Source organism: Perca flavescens, chromosome 18 (genome assembly GCF_004354835.1).
Source record: "Perca flavescens isolate YP-PL-M2 chromosome 18, PFLA_1.0, whole genome shotgun sequence".
NCBI lineage: Eukaryota > Metazoa > Chordata > Actinopteri > Perciformes > Percidae > Perca > Perca flavescens.
The window spans coordinates 8,709,798-8,727,110 of NC_041348.1; the positions used below are offsets into that span (position 1 = coordinate 8,709,798).

Consider the following 17,313-nt stretch of genomic DNA (forward strand, 5'->3'; position numbering starts at 1 on the left):
GTAAATATTTTGTGAAAGCACCAATAGTCAACACTACAATATCGTTGCGGTATCGATATTGAGGTATCTGGTCAAAAATATAGTGATATTTGATTTTCTCCACATTCTTCTTACTAGTAGCAGGTAGCAAAGAGTACTACTTTGATTTAAGCGCCCAAATGGCGATGCATAAAAAGGCGACGGCTTGAGTGGCGTCATCAAACGGCGTCCATTACAAAGTGGAAGGGAAAACCAAAACATCCATGTGGAAAACGCATGAGAAAGTGGTGCTTTTTTTTTGAAGTTTAACAGAAGCTAAGCGTTTGCAGTACTTTAAAGAACCATAGCTGTTTACGAATCTGGACGTCGTTAATTGCTCGGTGTTAATAATTCCCAAATGCTAGATAGCTGATAAGTATACGAAAACTTGACTGGAGTTGTTACATTTTGCTGGTGAAATGTCTCTGTTTCTTGTAAACAGGTAGGCTTATTTTCGGTGCTGGCTTTCTGTCACATTGCTACATGGCTTTGGAGTTATATGGTTGTATCTGGCTTCTGAGTGTATTTAAGATATTAAGTAATAAACTAGTAAGCAGTATTCTTTAATTGGTCAAACCATCACAGACCGTTAACGCTATGTATTAAAAACAACCCTTTTTATACATTTTAAAATGGGGTTTTCTAGATCACGTCGACTGTTCTCGACCGAGAACTTTTAAATACGGTGAACTCGTTTTCTGTTAGTTATAAGCGTCTAACTGCTAAGGTATACAGAAACGCATGTTACCGTTAAATAGCAGATAATTAACTCTAACTTTGTATAAAAGTAAATCTACATTGCAAATCCTATCCTACAGTAAATCCTCGCAAAAATCACACTATAATCCTTTATTTTAATATTTTTCAATAAAAATGAGAATAATGATACAAAAATGATCATTCCCCTCCAATATCGTGAATCGTATTGCAATATAGGTAAAAAGTAATGTCAATTAGATATTCTCGTCATATTGTTGAACCCTAGAATTCACATTAGCTAGCAATCTGTTAGGCAGCGAGATGATACAAAACTGCTCATGTTGTGGTAACTGGGCTCCCTCCCTGTGCCTCCACTGAGCAACAACTTTTCCTTTCTGCCAGAACAGCTTTAAGATCTTCTGGAGTCGCACTAGGACAGACCTTGATTGGTACTCTGCTGGAGCCTGGGACGGAACTTGCTCTTGCAGCTCTTAAATGCTTCTTTGCTCTCCATCAGGGTGGGCTCAGAGATGTTGAATCGGGTCCCTGTTTCTTTGGGTGACACCAGTGCCTCACGCGGCCCGAGGTCCGGCTCTCTTATGTGTCACTAAAAAGCGATACTGAGAAGCTGGTTGATCTCCTCTGCTGAAGAAGTGAGGTGGCCACTTCGCCTCTGTTCCAGGAGTGTCTTGGAGGAGCCTAATGGGATTGGCCGTGAATGCACTGCGCTTTCTGGCCCTCTCTTTGCCCTTCCTCCGCTGCCATTCAGCTCTCCAAAGTGTGACGAGCCTTCTCCCTTTGACCAGGGTCTGTAGTGAGCTCTACAGCACCTGCCCTGCTAGCTACTGCTTCTTTGCGTTGTATTACTTGTTCCCTCCTTGAGCACGCCGTCTTTCTCTGGTGGATCTTCAGACCTTTTAGGTTTTTGCACACTTTGCCCCAAATACAGACATAGTCAATTGTCTGTCTCTTTCCTTTGGTCATTGCCAATTTGGTTCGTCCGATTGGGATGCTCATCCTCCCCCCTTACTGTATGCATCCCTATGTTTCAGAAGGGTTCTTCATAGCTTGTTTGAGTGCTCCCTCACATTAGCTAAACATAATATTGAAAACATGTCAGAGAAGAGTGCGAATAGCTAATTTTTGACCAAAATGTCGATAGAATCGTGGAATAGGTTACAAGCTGTTAAATTGACCCAAAGCTATTTTTTTGCTTATGCTGAAAAAGTGTACGGAAGAATCTGTAACCCATTACATTCTGTCACGTTGCTCGCAGGTATCTTGGAGAGGAGGAAAATGGGAGCGTCTCAAAGGAGTCTCGGTCTCAGGCGTTACTGGCTAAACTGCAGCAGAAGGCGAAAGAGAAGCAGCAACAGAGTTTGACAGAACAGACGCAACATCCTTCCAAAGAACGGACGGAACAGCAATATGCCAAAACGAAAAGAAAAGCTGACAAGGACAATAGTCAAGAGCCTAAGCAACACAAAAAGAGGAGATCAGAAGTGGTGCCTTCGATTGCCCTGGACTCTGATAGCCCGGATGAGCCTGTCCACGAGGAAAAGAAGAAGAAGACGGCTGCAAAAGAGAAGCGGAAGAAGAAAAAGGATCAGTCAGGTGTGTACTTGTTGTTGTATATACTCACATGTTGACACAAAACTGGGCAATATATTCTTATCACATTATTGATATGATCATTCTTATGATATGATGACATTCATTCACTGTGATGTTGTGCCGTTTAAAGAGCCAGACCGACACATTGGCATGGCCAATATGATCAGCCAGTTTTAGCTTACCACAGATATTTGATTGCCTTCATATATTTGGGTTAATAAGTAGCTGGACATTGTACAGAAATGCCAAATATGAGGTAATCTAGACATTAATATTCCAGGCCTTCCAGGGTTTTTCCTGGCTCAGAATAGGCCTTTGGGGTAGGGGGGCTACTCACGGCAGTAAGCATGATCCATCTGCGTACAGTAAAGGCTATGAGTCTGTGTTACCTAATTTGACAGAAATCTATGCATTTTCCTGTTATTTCTGACAATTTCATAAACAAAAATGGATATGGTGCTTGAGTAAATAAAATTCCAATTAACCCAAAAAGAAATTACATTTTATATTTAAATAAATCACCGGGAGAGTCCGGTACAGCCAGACTATAGAGATAAAACCGAGATTGGCTCTCTTATTCAAGTTTATGTTCTGCTTGTTTAACCGTTGTTTGGTAATTTGCACTTAACACATTTAGAGAGGTTTTGAAGTGCTATTTTTATTCTCAGTTCTTTCTCAGTCATTTTGACGCTGGTCATTTTTCTTTGGGGCTGGCTAAAACCTGGGGGTAGGGGGGCACCAAAAATTCCTCTATGCAGGAAAAACCCTGCCTTCCCACATTACACACAACTTCATTTAAAGCTACACTAATTAATATTTTTTATTTAAACAATGGTAATGTGAGAGGAGTCCTTCATAGTGAGGAATTCACCGAGAATTATCACCAACTCTGCCGTGCCATTCCGCTTTACGGAGCTTTGCAGTGTCTTTCAGCTCGTTGGGCCTCATGCAAGAACCACTTGTACTATATTGATTTTTATTAAGTGATAATAATTCAATGTTATGTTTACAACTTCTTCCCTGGCCCCCAAGTGACGACAAAACTATATTTGGGGTTTAAGATAAAAACAAAAATGAAAGCCTGCATTTGTATGTGTGCATAATATTTTTCTAATTGTTATTGTATTTGAGTTGTTGTTGTTCATAGTCATCAATAATTCTAATTTAGTTTCTGATTTAGAAGAAATCTTTGCACAACTGAATGTGTGACTGGTGCGTTTAAAGGAAAAGTACAATCTTAAAACGAAGAGGAACACTATCCGCTTAATGCTGTAAGTATTTACTGAAACAACGTTTTCACCAGGAAGTTCACAGATATTTACTGTTATGTTAGGAATTATGTTTTTGATAACTGTAAAATGTCCCGCTCAGTACATGTTGGGTGGCAGTAGCTTAGTACATAGGGAGTTGGGTTGGGAACCGGAGTGTGGATTGGTAGATGGAGATAAGCCAGTTCACCTCCTTGGCACTGCCAGGGTGCTCTTGAGCAAGGCACCATACCAGGGCAGGTCAGGACTGAAAGGTCTTTGCTGAATTTCTAATCGCTGCCGTTTTGCTTGACATTGTTATGATCAAGATCATCAATCTCAATTCCAAGTGGAAATCTAGGGATGAAAAGTACCTCATTCCTGCTCTGGTCACCGTACCGTTTCCTGTAACCTTTTTTTTAAAGTAGATTTGAATCATTGATTTTACATTCACTGCAGTGGTTTAGATTAGAGTCTCTCAAAATCTGATGAAAATCTTTTAAACTGACCTTTGTCGATCTGAAATGAAGACCGATTCAGCAACTGTAGGGCCTTTTTCTCGCTTAAAATGTTTTAAGAAACACACGTGTCGGTGAACTTTCTTCATAAAAGATGAGACGCGTTCGTCCAATCAGCTGCCGGTTTTGATTTTTTGGGCGACAATACAGATTAGCGCCGCCTGCTGTTATGGAGACGTATTACGTCTCGCGCACGCGCAGAACATGCGTTCAAGTCAATGTCGCTTCGGTGTGTTCTGAGGCACTTTTTTGACCAACTCGGGGAGGCAGTCAGTCCGACTGCCTTTTCTGTCGAAGGTCGGCCGTTGGGTTGGTGAGTCAGAGCCTTTAGGCTGGCCACAATAAAAGGCCACTCTAAATGTGCAGTTTGAAAACTCATGAAAATGGGGGCAAAAACAAAAGTGTTGCATTTATGATTTTGTTCAGTGTATAATAATGGTGCGTTCTTTTTGTCCACCGAAGTCGATTTACGAGTCGTTTTCCGGAGTTACGAACCGGAAGTTGCAAAAAGAACGCCACCGTCCGTCGGCCCACCGGGAAAATGCCCGGTATGCCAGATAGCCAGTCCAGCCCTGCACTACAGTCTTATTATGAGTTAAATACCCCCTAATTAGTTATTTTGTAGCTTGTGCAGCTGAAATTGGCTAGAGACGCTCGGTTGCTATATGACAACAATGGCTTTAAGAGTCTTTAGCAGAAAGCGGAGCAGTAGCCTAACGTTGATCAAATCAAAAAAAAAATGTCATGTATCAAACTGTGAAATATATTTGTGTAATATATCAATAACTGGGTGAATAGAATCCTAAATGTTACTAAAAATGTTAGAAAAATCCATCTTTTCTCCGACTCGTAGTATTGTGTGACAAAAAGAACGCAACAACCCCGCGGTTATTCGTTTGGATGTGACGTCACACTCGAGCTACTAGTCGCGATTACAAGACAAAAAGAACGCACCATAAAAGATCGATACTTGGCGTCCATGGATCGATACAGTATTGCCACGGAAAATATCGCAATACTATGCTGCTATGCTACTCTGCCCCCCACCGCTAAACGAAATATGCATTAAATGATTTAGTTTGTCTTGGCTTTCAGGCAGTTCTGTTAAAGCTCTATCGGACAACACTCCTGTGACTGGAAGAGATGGACAGGAGGACACCGGAGGAGAAGAGGAGAAAACGGGGACAGAAAATGTCCCACTAAAACAAACCACGGCCAAGACATCTGCTCCAACTGGATACACGGTTCTGGGAGGGTTCGAGAACAAACCTGTCCAAAAGGTACAGTCATTTGTCGATGGTGCTAAAAGGACCAGCGTCATTAGTATTCCTCTGTGGACCAACATCCACACAGTGTTAATGTGTGTGTGCGCTTCTTTTCTTAGGTACACAGAGTCCTGCCTCAGTGGCTCGCTCAGCCGGATGTGATTCACAGAGACATTAAAAGCAACCTGGTCCCCATCGCTGGCATCCCAGAACTTTCGGCTCTGCTTGTGAAAAAACTACAAAATAATGGCATTCAGCACCTTTTCCCAGGTAATGACACAAGCTGTATTTACTTGTGTATTCAGCAGCGGGTTTCCAAAGTTCCAAGTGATAGAGAATGGGCCTTTTTTAATATTGATGTTACATCAGTGTTATTTTCCTGTATTCGTTTGTTATAATAAATCAGATATACATGGTGTCTATGTAGCTAAAAAAAAAAAGGGGTGCATGTGTTGGTGGGTGTAGGCATTGGGAGTGCAAAAATCCACTGTGAAGGGATGTTGTGGTGAAGGCTTGGTATATTGTGCGTACACATGAGAAATAAAGTTGTGACCAATACTGTCACCTTTTCGCAGTGCAAGCTGAGGTGATCCCAGCCATCTTGGAGAGCGCACAGCAGGGGCTGCTGATTGGACGAGGCGGCTACAAGCCCAGAGATATCTGTGTGTCTGCACCAACAGGCAGTGGCAAGACTCTTGCCTTTGTTATACCTGTCATACAGGTGAGCTTCCCGCCATCCCCTATTGGGCAAGAGATTCATACAAAATGTATAGGCACCAGTGTTGGGGGTTACAGTAACAGTTACAGTACAGTTACTTTTAGCAGTAACAAAGTAATATAATGCTTTACTCTTAGGATTTCGGTAATATTATTACATTTACTATGTCAAGTAGCGCATAGTCTCGCTTTGCCAGACCTTCTTCGACAGCGCTGCGGAGGAGGGTCTTGCTAGTCCACCCAGTGTTTCGGGATGGGAGAAAAAACGTCCTCTGGGTTATTGGCATTTCTTTAAACCAATCGCAATTGTCATGGTCGGCGCTGCTCTCCGCACGGAGCCGCTGCAAAATAGCCTCAGGAAGGAACTTTTGGTGGAACATGAACGTTCAAAAGTTGTTTTAGTCGTGCGACAGAAAACCCTGCAGAGATCTGAGGAGCAGTTACCCAGAGTCCTCAGAAATCCATCGGAGTTTAGAACTCCAACACAAAGAAAGAGGATGGAAGTATATTGTTTTTGATTTTTCCATTCATCCTCATTGCTCCACAGCCGGTGTGGCAAAAAAAAAAAAAAAAAAATCCCCCGAAGAATTTTGTTGTTGAAATTAAATGGCTGAGATGGCTATGGAGTCAGACTATACGTTTGGTTTGCAAAAGAGACCCTATTGTGGCTGTATCTAACTAGCAAGGAATCTCTTTACAAACTTGAAACTGCTGCATGTGAATGCATGAATGGGCCAGATCTGAACCCCCCCCGACCATTGAGCTTCTGCGTTATGATTACCCGCTTTGAAACATAACCCGCTTACATTTTATAATGCCTAGTAGTCATTCTGCGAAGTAAAAAAAAACCCTGCAAAAGTAGTGAAATCAGTAACACTGACAGTAATATTGTAAAGTCAGTCAAATTAGCTTGTAATATGTAATATTTGATTTGTCCCTACTTGGTCAACATTTTTTTGACACATTTTTTTCAATATTTTTGAATAATTTTTTTAAACCTTGTTAGTGCCTTGTTTAACGCTTTTTTCAATGGTTTATTCTGCTGTTTTCCTGGCTTTCAATGCCTTAAGTGGCTATTTTCAATGTTTTTGGCGCTCTTGTCACTTTTGTCATGTTAGTCCACATTCTTTGACGTTTTTTTGTTTTTGTAAACATTTTAATTGCGAAAGCGCTGCGTTGAAACATCCATATTCTTTTTGGTCAATTTTGTTGAAAGAAACCCACATTTCTGATATAGAAAACTTTTGGACATGACCCGAAGGACAACAGGGGGGGTTAAAAGTAACTTGTCCGACACTGCTAGGCACTACTGCATGTGTGAAGAGGGAACGTGTAGTAAGTCTCTCCAGATAAAATAAAGATGTTCTCTACCGTCAGGTGCTGATGGAGCGGGTGGTGTGTGAAGTCCGGGCTCTGGCCGTGTTGCCGACCAAAGAGCTCGCCCAGCAGGTCAGAACCTTTCCAAACAGGATCTGGAGAACCTCACCCAGTAATGTTCCCTCTATGGATTGAAAATGTTCTCTTGTACAGGTTTGCAAAGTGTTTGCGTCGCACGCTGAGGGAACCGCTCTCAGGGTCGTGATGCTGGCTGGTCAGAGGTCCTTTGCTGCAGAGCAGGCTTCACTCTCAGAACACCGGTACGTTCAGCTTCATAATAGTGGGGGCGCTTCAGCAGCTGTTCAGGACATATTCTTTTCATTTTTGGATTATTTGTACAGTATAGGCCAAAGGTTTGGACACACCTTCTCATTCAATGTGTTTCTTTGTTTTCATGACTATTTACATTGTAGATTCTCACTGAAGGCATTCTTCAAAGTAGCCACCCTACTTTTTTTGATAGCGCTGGAAACCCTTGGTGTTCTCTCAATGAGCTTCATGAGGTAGTCACCTGAAATGGTTTTCACTTCACAGGTGTGCCTTGTCAGGGTTAATTAGTGGAATTTTTTCCCTTTATAAATACAAAAACCAAAGGGTGGCTACTTTAAAGAATCTAAAATCTAAGACATGTTTTCAGTAATTTCACACTTTTTTGGTTAAGTACATAATTCCATATGTGTTCATTCATAGTTTTGATGCCTTCAGTGAGAATCTACAATGTAAATAGTCATGAAAATAAAAAGGAAACGCATTGAATGAGAAGGCAAAAGAATGATGAAGAAATTATGAATATTACACTACAGGCTTTAGATATGCAGCTGTATTAGGAGGGGGAGGGGGGGGGCTCACTATACTGCTTCTTTCATCTGTGTTCTGTTTTTTCTTGCAGAGGGGGCATGAGACGCAGCTTAGCAGACATTGTAGTGGCCACTCCAGGTCGACTGGTTGATCACATCAACAAGAATTCAGGCTTTAGTCTGGAACACCTTAGGTTTCTTGTGAGTTCTTAAAACCTGTTTAACTGAAACCAGTATTTATTTATATATACCTGACATGGAAGTCCATTGTCCGCCATCTACCGTCTTTGTACTTGAAGTGGAGGCTTTCGTTCTCCCATCCATCCCAGATTATTGACGAGGCTGACCGGATGATTGACAGCATGCACCAGTCTTGGCTCAGTCAGGTGGTGAAGGCGGTGTACAGATCACGAAGTGGAGCAGAAGCCGTGTCCCTCTTCAGGCGGACTGAGCCAGCATGTGTGACAGCAGCCAGGTGAGTCTGTGTTTACACCGTCTCTTTTCAGTGGATAGAGATGAAACTAGAGATGGTCCGATACCATTTTTAGCTTCCCGATACCGATTCCGATACCTGAACTTGCGTATCGGCCGATACCGATTACCGATCCAAGGAAAAAACAAGGAATGCCACAGAACTTTCTTTTATAGTTATAACGAAAAAGAACAGAAATAAAATAACGTAGATTTTCTTTAGGACTTTATTATGCGTATCGGATCGGTGCATAACCTCCAGTACTTACCGACACCAGCATTTTAGGCGGTATCGGAGCCGATACCGGTATCGGAGCCGATACCGGTATCGGACCATCTCTAGATGAAACTCCGACTTTTTCAGGAATGTGTGTTTGCTTCTTCTTCATTCAAGCAGAATTATGTTTTTAAAGCTTTAGTGCGTAACTTTTTGATATTAATGAACGTCCGTTACATTCAAGCCGTCGCCAAATGAGTTGCTACTAAGCTAATTAAGACTATCGGCGCCACACAACTCTCTCTGGATTTCTCAGTACTGCTCTGTTCAGAAGAATGTGGCGTCCGGTGACTTTCGCACGCAGGAACTCGATGGACAATAATGACCTCTTCTGAAGAGTCCATCAAGGATTTCTTAACTGCATGGAGGAGGTGGGGTGGGGCGTATTACTTAGAATTCCTCATGGGGGCGACAGAAACTACGCACTATAACTATGTTATGTGTTGTCAAATTTGATCTGTTTTCAAATTATTATTTTTTTTATATCAGGAATTGTTTCTTACAACCAAATTGCCACAAAAATAGCTTGGATGCACCATGCTTCGCAGGTAAAATAATGGTTGCTTTCATTGAATTTTGGTTGTTTCATTCAATTGCATAGCATTTGAAGAAAAGAAATGTTTTAAATGGTTTTCAAACAGTATTTTGACTAAATGTTGAAATAAACCTGTGATTCACTCAACATCCTCTGATCTTATAGCCTGACACACCAGACCCACATCCAGGTGTTGGGTCTGGGAACTCACCATTGGCAGGGCTCAATCCGAGGGGCGGGATAAACGCTTGTCTTTCAAATTCCCTCTGCACTACAGACAAGCAGAGCAACGAAGAAGGTAGCTGAGCTAGTTAATAGATTAGTCGGCAAAACTCCAAACACATCTTCCTCTTTTAAGAATGACTTCAGTGCCGTTCTTTGTTCTTTTCTCTAAAAAAAGCTGAACTCTGAGTCTTCGAAAGACCGCTGTTCGCCAGCAGCAGCTGCCACAAGCCCGCCCACCAACTCTATACACGATGTGATTGGCCCAGCCAGAGTTTGTTTTTTCCAGCTCGCAAGCCAACAGAGAGTTGCTAGATCAAACTCAAAAATTAGGTATAATGTCATTTAAATTAGGTTTATTGACCATGAATTAAAAAAAAAATGTCACGCCAAAAATCATCAAATAAAAGCGACAACATTTTGTCCCCGGAAGGACAACAAGTTCATAGTCGGGAAGACAACAAAGGGTTGAAATAATACTGGAGCTCCACTTTGAAGCCAGTGTAACGGTAGAATATGAACTGAATATACCATGTGTTTCCCCTCTCAGTCTGTCTCCACCTCAGATGCCGCTGCAGAAGCTGCTGTTTTCTGCCACACTCACTCAGAACCCAGAGAAGCTGCAGCAGCTGGGCCTCCACCAGCCCAGACTCTTCAGCTCCATCCACAGTCCCTCCAACACCACACCAGCTGCCCCCGCCCAGAAACAAGGCTGCTTTAACTTCCCCCAAGGTCTCACGGTAAGAGAGCGGCTTTGAGCTTTACTGTAATGCAGCCTTTTAAACCAGGAAAAGTCACCAGTTGTGCCATATTACGATATTCATAATCTGAGACAATATCTAGTCTCATGTCACAATATCAATATAATATCGATATATTGCCCAGCTCTGTCAGACAATGATGATGAGATGCTGTCAAAGACTTGGGTCACTTTGTTAATGACTGCACCTTTTTTGTTTTTTAGGAGTACTATGTGCCCTGCACGTTAAGCAAAAAGCCCCTCCTCATCCTCCACTTCATCCTGCGCCTGAAGCTCAGCCCCATCCTCTGTTTCACCAACTCCAGAGAAACTGCACACAGGTTTGGAGAGAGCAACAGTTTAAACCGATTGAACCCATTTGTGTACATCTTTCCAAATTTCAAGTGGCGCGGACTCTTTCAGCGTGGCCTTTTTCTGTTTGTTTGTTTTTCTCCTCAGACTTCACCTGCTGGTGCAGCTCTTTGGAGGAATTCAGGCCGCGGAGTTCTCCTCCCGACTCTCCCCTGCTGAGAGAAAGAAGACGCTGAAGGAATTTGAACAGGGAAAGATCCAGCTGTGAGTCCACGTACCTGTGTGCACACCGTTGGGTTGGAGAATAAGTTGCGAGCCAATGTAGACACATTGTGCACACACACACGCACTGCATTAAATTAAGTTCTCAGCTTAACAAAAGTTTTTTTTTTAAATGTATTTATCGGTTACTTTTCGAAATCCACTTGAACGCCTTGGCATTCGACTTGGCCGCCACGCCACATAAAACGCTGCATTACATCATTTCCAGTAGACTTCACGGTGAACGAGGGCAAACCAGCATCACCGATATCCATTCCCTCCAGAAAAACGCGATTATGCGATCGCATAATTCAATTCAATTTCAATTCAATTTTTTTTATAGTATCAAATCATAACCGAGTTATCTCGAGACACTTTACAGATAGAGTAGGTCTAGACCCCACTCTATAAATTCCAAAACCCCAACAATTACAGTAATTCCCTCAAGAGCAAGCATTAGCAGTGGCTATTGCGACAGTGGCAAGGAAAAACTCCCTTTTAGGAAGAAACCTCGGCAGACCCAGACTCTTGGTAGGCGGTGTCTGACGGGGCCGGTTGGGGGTGTGATGAACAGTGGCAATAATAGTCACATTAAAGATAATGGAACAGTGACTTCGAAGGTCATAATTCAGTGCATAATCAACCAAAGTCCACATATTTATGCGGGGGCCGCATTTTTTTTCAAATACGCCGCACTTTCTCTGCGTAAATTGCCGATTTTCCGCCCAAAATATGCGGAGCTTGCATGATTTCATAATCTCCGCATTTTCGTTGCAAAAAAGTCCCATATATCTTAGCAGAAAGTTGAAAAATGTTGCGTTTAGTTCACACAAGAGCAGCCATATTCCCCTGTTGCCATGGGAACGTTATGAAGTGACGTAATTACGCGACGTGAACATCATCGAAAAGCTTGGGTAAAATGTTGGGGGGATCACTTTTTTTTCTTTTTCATCAAACCGCAATTTCTGCAAGTTCCCGCAATTTCATTCCATAAAATTCATAAATATCCCGCATAATTCTATCGCATTTTTTTTTAAGAAAACATGCCGCATAATCAAGGATTTTTGCCCTCAACAATCACAAAAAAACAGCATTTTTCTGGAAGGACTGGATATCTTTTTAAACATTATTTTTTGCACATTTTTAGACCTTACTTGACAGGACAACTGAAGACATTAAAAGGGGGGGGAGAGAGAGAGAGGGGGAACAACATGCAACAAAGGGCCACAGGCCAGAGTCGAATCCACGTCTGCTGCGTGGAGGAGCGAACCTCCATATATGGGCGCCCGCTCTACCAACGCATCACCAGTCTCTTGTAACTGCATTATTCTCCCTATACAAGGATAGGGGAAACGCTGACATTCTTTAGAAGGAGAACAACAAATCCTAGGGACCAAAAAAGAGATGTGATGATAACCTGGTATTAGACCACCATGCCATAGCAATGCCCCCTAAAAATCGAATTTTAATGTAAAAAAAATTTATACTTAAAGAAGCCAGTTCATATCCGTACAAGTTGGCAACAATAGGGAAAAACGGAGGTGAACTGAAAATATTACTTTGTGCACAGAAATCTAACCATAAACCAAAACCGCACAATTTACTTATTATAAACAGTCAAGAGTTGGAAGACCATCTACAGTATACACATGTTACACATTAAAGTGCTCATATTATCATTTTCAGGTTCATAATTTTATTTAGAGGTTGTACCAGAATAGGTTTACATGGTTTTATTTTCAAAAATCACCATATTTTTGTTGTACTACACATTGCTGCAGCTCCTCTTTTCACCCTGTGTGTTGAGCTCTCTGTTTTAGCTAGAGTGAGGCATCCCACTTTTGTTCCATCTTTGTTGGGAGTCGCACATGTGCAGTACCTAGGAAAGGACTACTAGCCAATCAGAAGCAGAGTATGAGGGCGTGCTGCGCTAGAAGCTAGACGAGCATTAAGGGGTGCAAGATATATCAACTCAATGTCATTATAGCGATATCACGTTGCGCAATATTATATAAAAAGTGACTCAATAAGTAGGCAATATTTAGTTTATATTGTGGAGCGGTGCCTCCCATCCGTTGGCTGTGTGGCTTAGTTGTGTTTAATTTAAAGCCCGCTTGAAACTCTATAATGATCATGTTACATTGGCCTGATACACTTGCACATGTTAGTGCACGTCAGCGCACGGGTCTACAACGTGACAAACCCATGTGCATATTTCGATCAGAGAAGCGAAAGCACAGTTGTGTCCTGTCCCCTTTATTTATTTTATACTGTCCAACCAGTAAATTTTGTCCAGTTCTGTAGACATGGTCCTAATTTATTTATTTATTTATTTATTTATTTATGTCGGACCAGTCCAATATGACCGTCAGTTGAAATAAACCTAGTGTTGTATTTGTTATGAATCTATTTTGATGCGTTTTCCCGTAACTTTTGTAATTTTACATTATGTTTTAAAAAATATAGAAATTACCGGTATCGCAATATTCATAATCGATATCGCAATAGCACATTTTGTCAATATCCTGCAACCCCACGAGCATTATAACGTGTGTTACAAAATGACACGTGTTCGTCACAGAAGTAAAGGCTGGACTACAGTAGAGCTGTTTGGAAGGTTTTGTTTTCTGTTGGAACACCCAACCCCCCTTTGGGGTAGACTTTGGGCTTTTATCACTTTGTAACATGCACAAAAAAGATATATAGCACAATAAAGGAAAGGGAAAAAGCCAAACCGCATAATATGAGCACTTTAAGATACTCATTAAGAAGATGAAGTAAATACAGTATGTGTCTATAGTACTCTTTTAATGTATATTTTATTTCTGCATATGTATTTATTTACTTAGCCCTTCATAAATTCCTGCAGTGCGAGCTTTAACGAGCAATGGTTTGAACTAACGTGCCCCCCCTGAAGGTTGATCAGCACAGACGCAGCTTCCAGAGGCATCGACGTCGACGGGGTCAAGTGTGTCGTGAATTATGATGCACCGCAGTACATCAGGACGTACATCCACAGGTGAGCTGTCCATCAAAGGTATATGTGCAATGTAAAGGACATTTTTATCAAAAAACAGGATTTTATAGGTAATCCTTCCTATTGTCAAGTGTAGCTCTGCCATACTGTGTTCCGGCTGAGACTCTGTCCTGGCTTTTATATGTTGATGTTGTTCAGGATTGGAAGAACCGCGAGAGCAGGGAAAACAGGCCTGGCCTTCACCTTTCTGCTCGGAGTCCAGGTGAAATACTTCTCCAAATATGTATATATTTATAATTAAATGTGGATGAGAAAAAAAAAAAGACTTATGAACAGCATAAACATTATGTATAGACCGTATAAAACAATGTTGTTTTTTTGTGTGCGTTTTCCCACAAAGGAGAAGAACTTCCTTCAGATGGTGGTGGAAGCAGGAAGCCCCGGCATTCAAAAGCAGATTGTCAAACCAGAGAACCTGAAGGGTATGGAAGCCCGATATGAACAAACACTGCAGGAGCTGGCTAACGTTATCAAGGTACCATCCTCAAACACCTTTTTTAAATGTTGAAATTGACAGAATATATTATTTTTTTTTAAATAAGGTTTCTGTGCATATCTGGCCATTATATTATTAAAATGCAAGTATGACTGAATGAAGCAAACTCCTCTTTAATTCAATTGATAACATTGAATTTGTCGATTTCAATCTACCACCTATTAAAAATGAACTCCAGTTTTAGTCATTTTCATGCTCCTCTTTTAATGACCGTTGGCCTTCTGTTTGTCCCTACAGGATGAGAAAGCCAAATAATGGAGCAACTGTGACATTCTCCTCCGAGCTGACATCTATGCTTCATAAAGACCACATTGCATTTTTTTTTCAGCTGTACTTGGAATTATTTATGTTGTTTAATAAAACATAAAATGTCTGTGTGTGGTGATGCTGTTGATTTCAGCTCTACAGTACCAGTTCCTACCCAACATATAAAAAGGAGCTGATGTCATTACTGTATATAGACATTAACAAATCCATTGGGAAGTGAATAATCGTACGTATGAATTCAGAAACAATATTAATATATAAATTGTAACAAGCAAAAACACAATGTGAAGTGATTTTGTTGGAATTCATTTTCATTATAGAAATTTTTATTTTATGAAATTTTATTTAGGACCATGTTTACCATACCGTGTTTTAACACTGGATATTTACACACTGCTTACCATGATCCAAGTAGTGTTTTGGATTTTAGTTTTTTTTAGTGCCTTCCAGTCAGTCATGTAATGTTAAATCTGATTGGACCTCTACCTCTCAGGGTAAAGTTGGTTTAGAGCCATGCTGGGAATTATCTATTCATCTATCAAAATGACATTAATTAAAATCCCTATCACAAGTTCCCAAAGCTCAAGGTAACATCTTCTTTGTCTGCTCAGTCCAAAAAAAAAAAACATTTCAATAGTGACCATCATGTTTACTGCTTTTAATTTTGCACAGAGTTATCTTATTGTGTGGAAATGTAGTTGTATTTACAGATTAGAGAAGTTTAATGGAAGCATTTAGAGAAAAGCTGACAGGTGTCCTTGTTTCAGACCAGTCAGGCTTTAATTCACTCTGTCCTCTCTTTCTCACACACACACACACACACACACACACACACACACACACACAGAACATGTTGTGCCATCAGTCCCATTTGGAAGTCTTCCTCCTCATGTATCTTTCTCCTTCGCTGTCGATGGCCTCATATAGCTGCTGGTCGTTTTCTTTCATCGCATGCATATAGCCCAGGTAGCCCACACACAAGGTGATGGTCACCAGTCCAAACGCCATCACTGGTTTATTCTGAAAAAGATCACAGATTTATGTTACAGTGAAGGATTTCAGATTTGTTAAAAGGCATTGCCACTGTTCCCTTGTGAAAACCGACAAAATGGATTTTTGACAAAACCTCAATCCAAGATCTAGGCCTACTTTCCTTCTTTCTTTTCTTTTTTTTGCTGATAAAGACCGTGAGATGTGGTTAAAAGTTCCAGAATAAAGCAAAAAAAGGTGGTAGTTGACTGGGAGATTGTCTTTGTTCAAGGTAGCGTTAAATAATTCACTTTCACGCACAGGAGGAGACGACTGGCACGCGACATTACAGAAAAAAAAAAGTAGTAGGGCTGCCATCTCTTAGTCGATTAGTCGACTAATCGGTCGTTTTGGTCTTAGTCGACTAAGATTTCTTTAGTCGATTAGTCATTTTTTATGCTTATTCATGCTTAATTACTTATTTCCAAGAAACTTCTGAGCACATTTATGGTACACACTTTAAAACACAAGATTTAAAGTGGTGCTTTTGCAGGATTAATTGTGGAGAAACTCAGTTTTACAGATGGTTAATTAACTACATTTATATTGTGCTTTTCTTGTCTTAACCACCTCTCAAAGCGCACAGCTCTGTCAATTAAATCAACTAATCGATTAGTTGACAAAATCGTATAAGTGTTAGTCGACTAAGAATTTCTTTAGTCGAGGACAGCCCTATAAAATAGTATATATAAGTCAATTTAAAAGTTAAATGATTTAGAGACAGAGTGACGAAATTGTTGCATTATTTGTGGCACACTCGATAGACTCCAAGTTATATTAGCTATGCTAAGCTAATTTTCGAGCAGAAACCAGCTTCAGCGTTATAACTAAACATATTAATTTGCTCAATGAAGAGCAAACTGAGTGTCTGTCTGAGTCTTACAGGTTTTATGAAGAGTTCAGGGTTGACAGCTCGGAACAGTGTCGTTGTCTGTGCGCCCCTCAGGCCGGGGGTCCTGTATCCTTTTTCCCCGGCGCTGTCCTTCCCTTTACCGACATCTTTATCGGTCATGTCCGCTAAAACGTATGAACGACCGCTCTTTGAAGAAATATATGACTACAAAGCTCGAAGAATTAACATCGCAGGCGTTCGGACTAAACGTTACCTAGGTCTCTCTAAACACAGCCATGTCTCAAAGTCAAAGAAGACTGCGATATGTTTGAAGAAGAGCAGAGTGAAGCATAATACAACTTGAAAGGCCACAGCGCCCCGGTGTGTATGGAGGATATATTTATTCATAATTCAAATAGAAAGTCCAAAGAGAAAATGAAGCGAGATCAAATAAAAAATATAATTTTAATACGCTACTAGGAAAAATCATGCCATAATTAAATTTGAAATTGAAAAAGCAAAGTTGAAATGTAAAAATGATAATTTGAAAATTTTCATTTTTCAAAAGTTCAATGTAAAAAGT

General features: G+C 40.8%; 2 protein-coding genes across 2 annotated transcripts; one reads left to right on the forward strand and one right to left on the reverse strand.

Moving 5' to 3' along the window:
• The first annotated feature begins 158 nt into the window (after window positions 1–158).
• Window positions 159–14,975, forward strand: ddx51 (DEAD (Asp-Glu-Ala-Asp) box polypeptide 51). Its single transcript, XM_028605277.1, has 16 exons — window positions 159–460; window positions 1,994–2,331; window positions 5,192–5,376; window positions 5,481–5,631; window positions 5,937–6,082; window positions 7,456–7,527; window positions 7,609–7,715; window positions 8,345–8,453; window positions 8,582–8,727; window positions 10,308–10,497; window positions 10,722–10,837; window positions 10,956–11,072; window positions 13,987–14,088; window positions 14,245–14,308; window positions 14,447–14,581; window positions 14,840–14,975. Exons 1-16 carry the CDS (start codon window positions 438–440, stop codon window positions 14,855–14,857), a joined length of 2,019 nt encoding a protein of 672 aa, XP_028461078.1. The 5' UTR covers window positions 159–437; the 3' UTR covers window positions 14,858–14,975.
• Window positions 14,976–15,497: 522 nt separating this feature from the next.
• smim8 (small integral membrane protein 8) lies at window positions 15,498–17,095 on the reverse strand. The gene is made up of 2 exons (XM_028605726.1): window positions 16,782–17,095; window positions 15,498–15,889 (listed from the first exon to the last, which is right to left on the reverse strand). Exons 1-2 carry the CDS (start codon window positions 16,908–16,910, stop codon window positions 15,731–15,733), a joined length of 288 nt encoding a protein of 95 aa, XP_028461527.1. The 5' UTR covers window positions 16,911–17,095; the 3' UTR covers window positions 15,498–15,730.
• Between the last annotated feature and the right edge of the window lie 218 nt (window positions 17,096–17,313).

Coding starts and splice junctions, on each gene's coding strand:
- ddx51 (XM_028605277.1), top strand. CDS start 438: ATGTCTCTGTTTCTTGTAAACAG. Junction 7,528..7,608: donor CCAAAGAGCTCGCCCAGCAG/GTCAGAACCTTT, acceptor TCTCTTGTACAG/GTTTGCAAAGTGTTTGCGTC. Junction 14,309..14,446: donor CCTTTCTGCTCGGAGTCCAG/GTGAAATACTTC, acceptor TTTCCCACAAAG/GAGAAGAACTTCCTTCAGAT.
- smim8 (XM_028605726.1), bottom strand. CDS start 16,910: ATGACCGATAAAGATGTCGGTAAAGGGAAGGACAGCGCCGGGGAAAAA. Junction 15,890..16,781: donor CTGAACTCTTCATAAAACCT/GTAAGACTCAGA, acceptor GATCTTTTTCAG/AATAAACCAGTGATGGCGTT.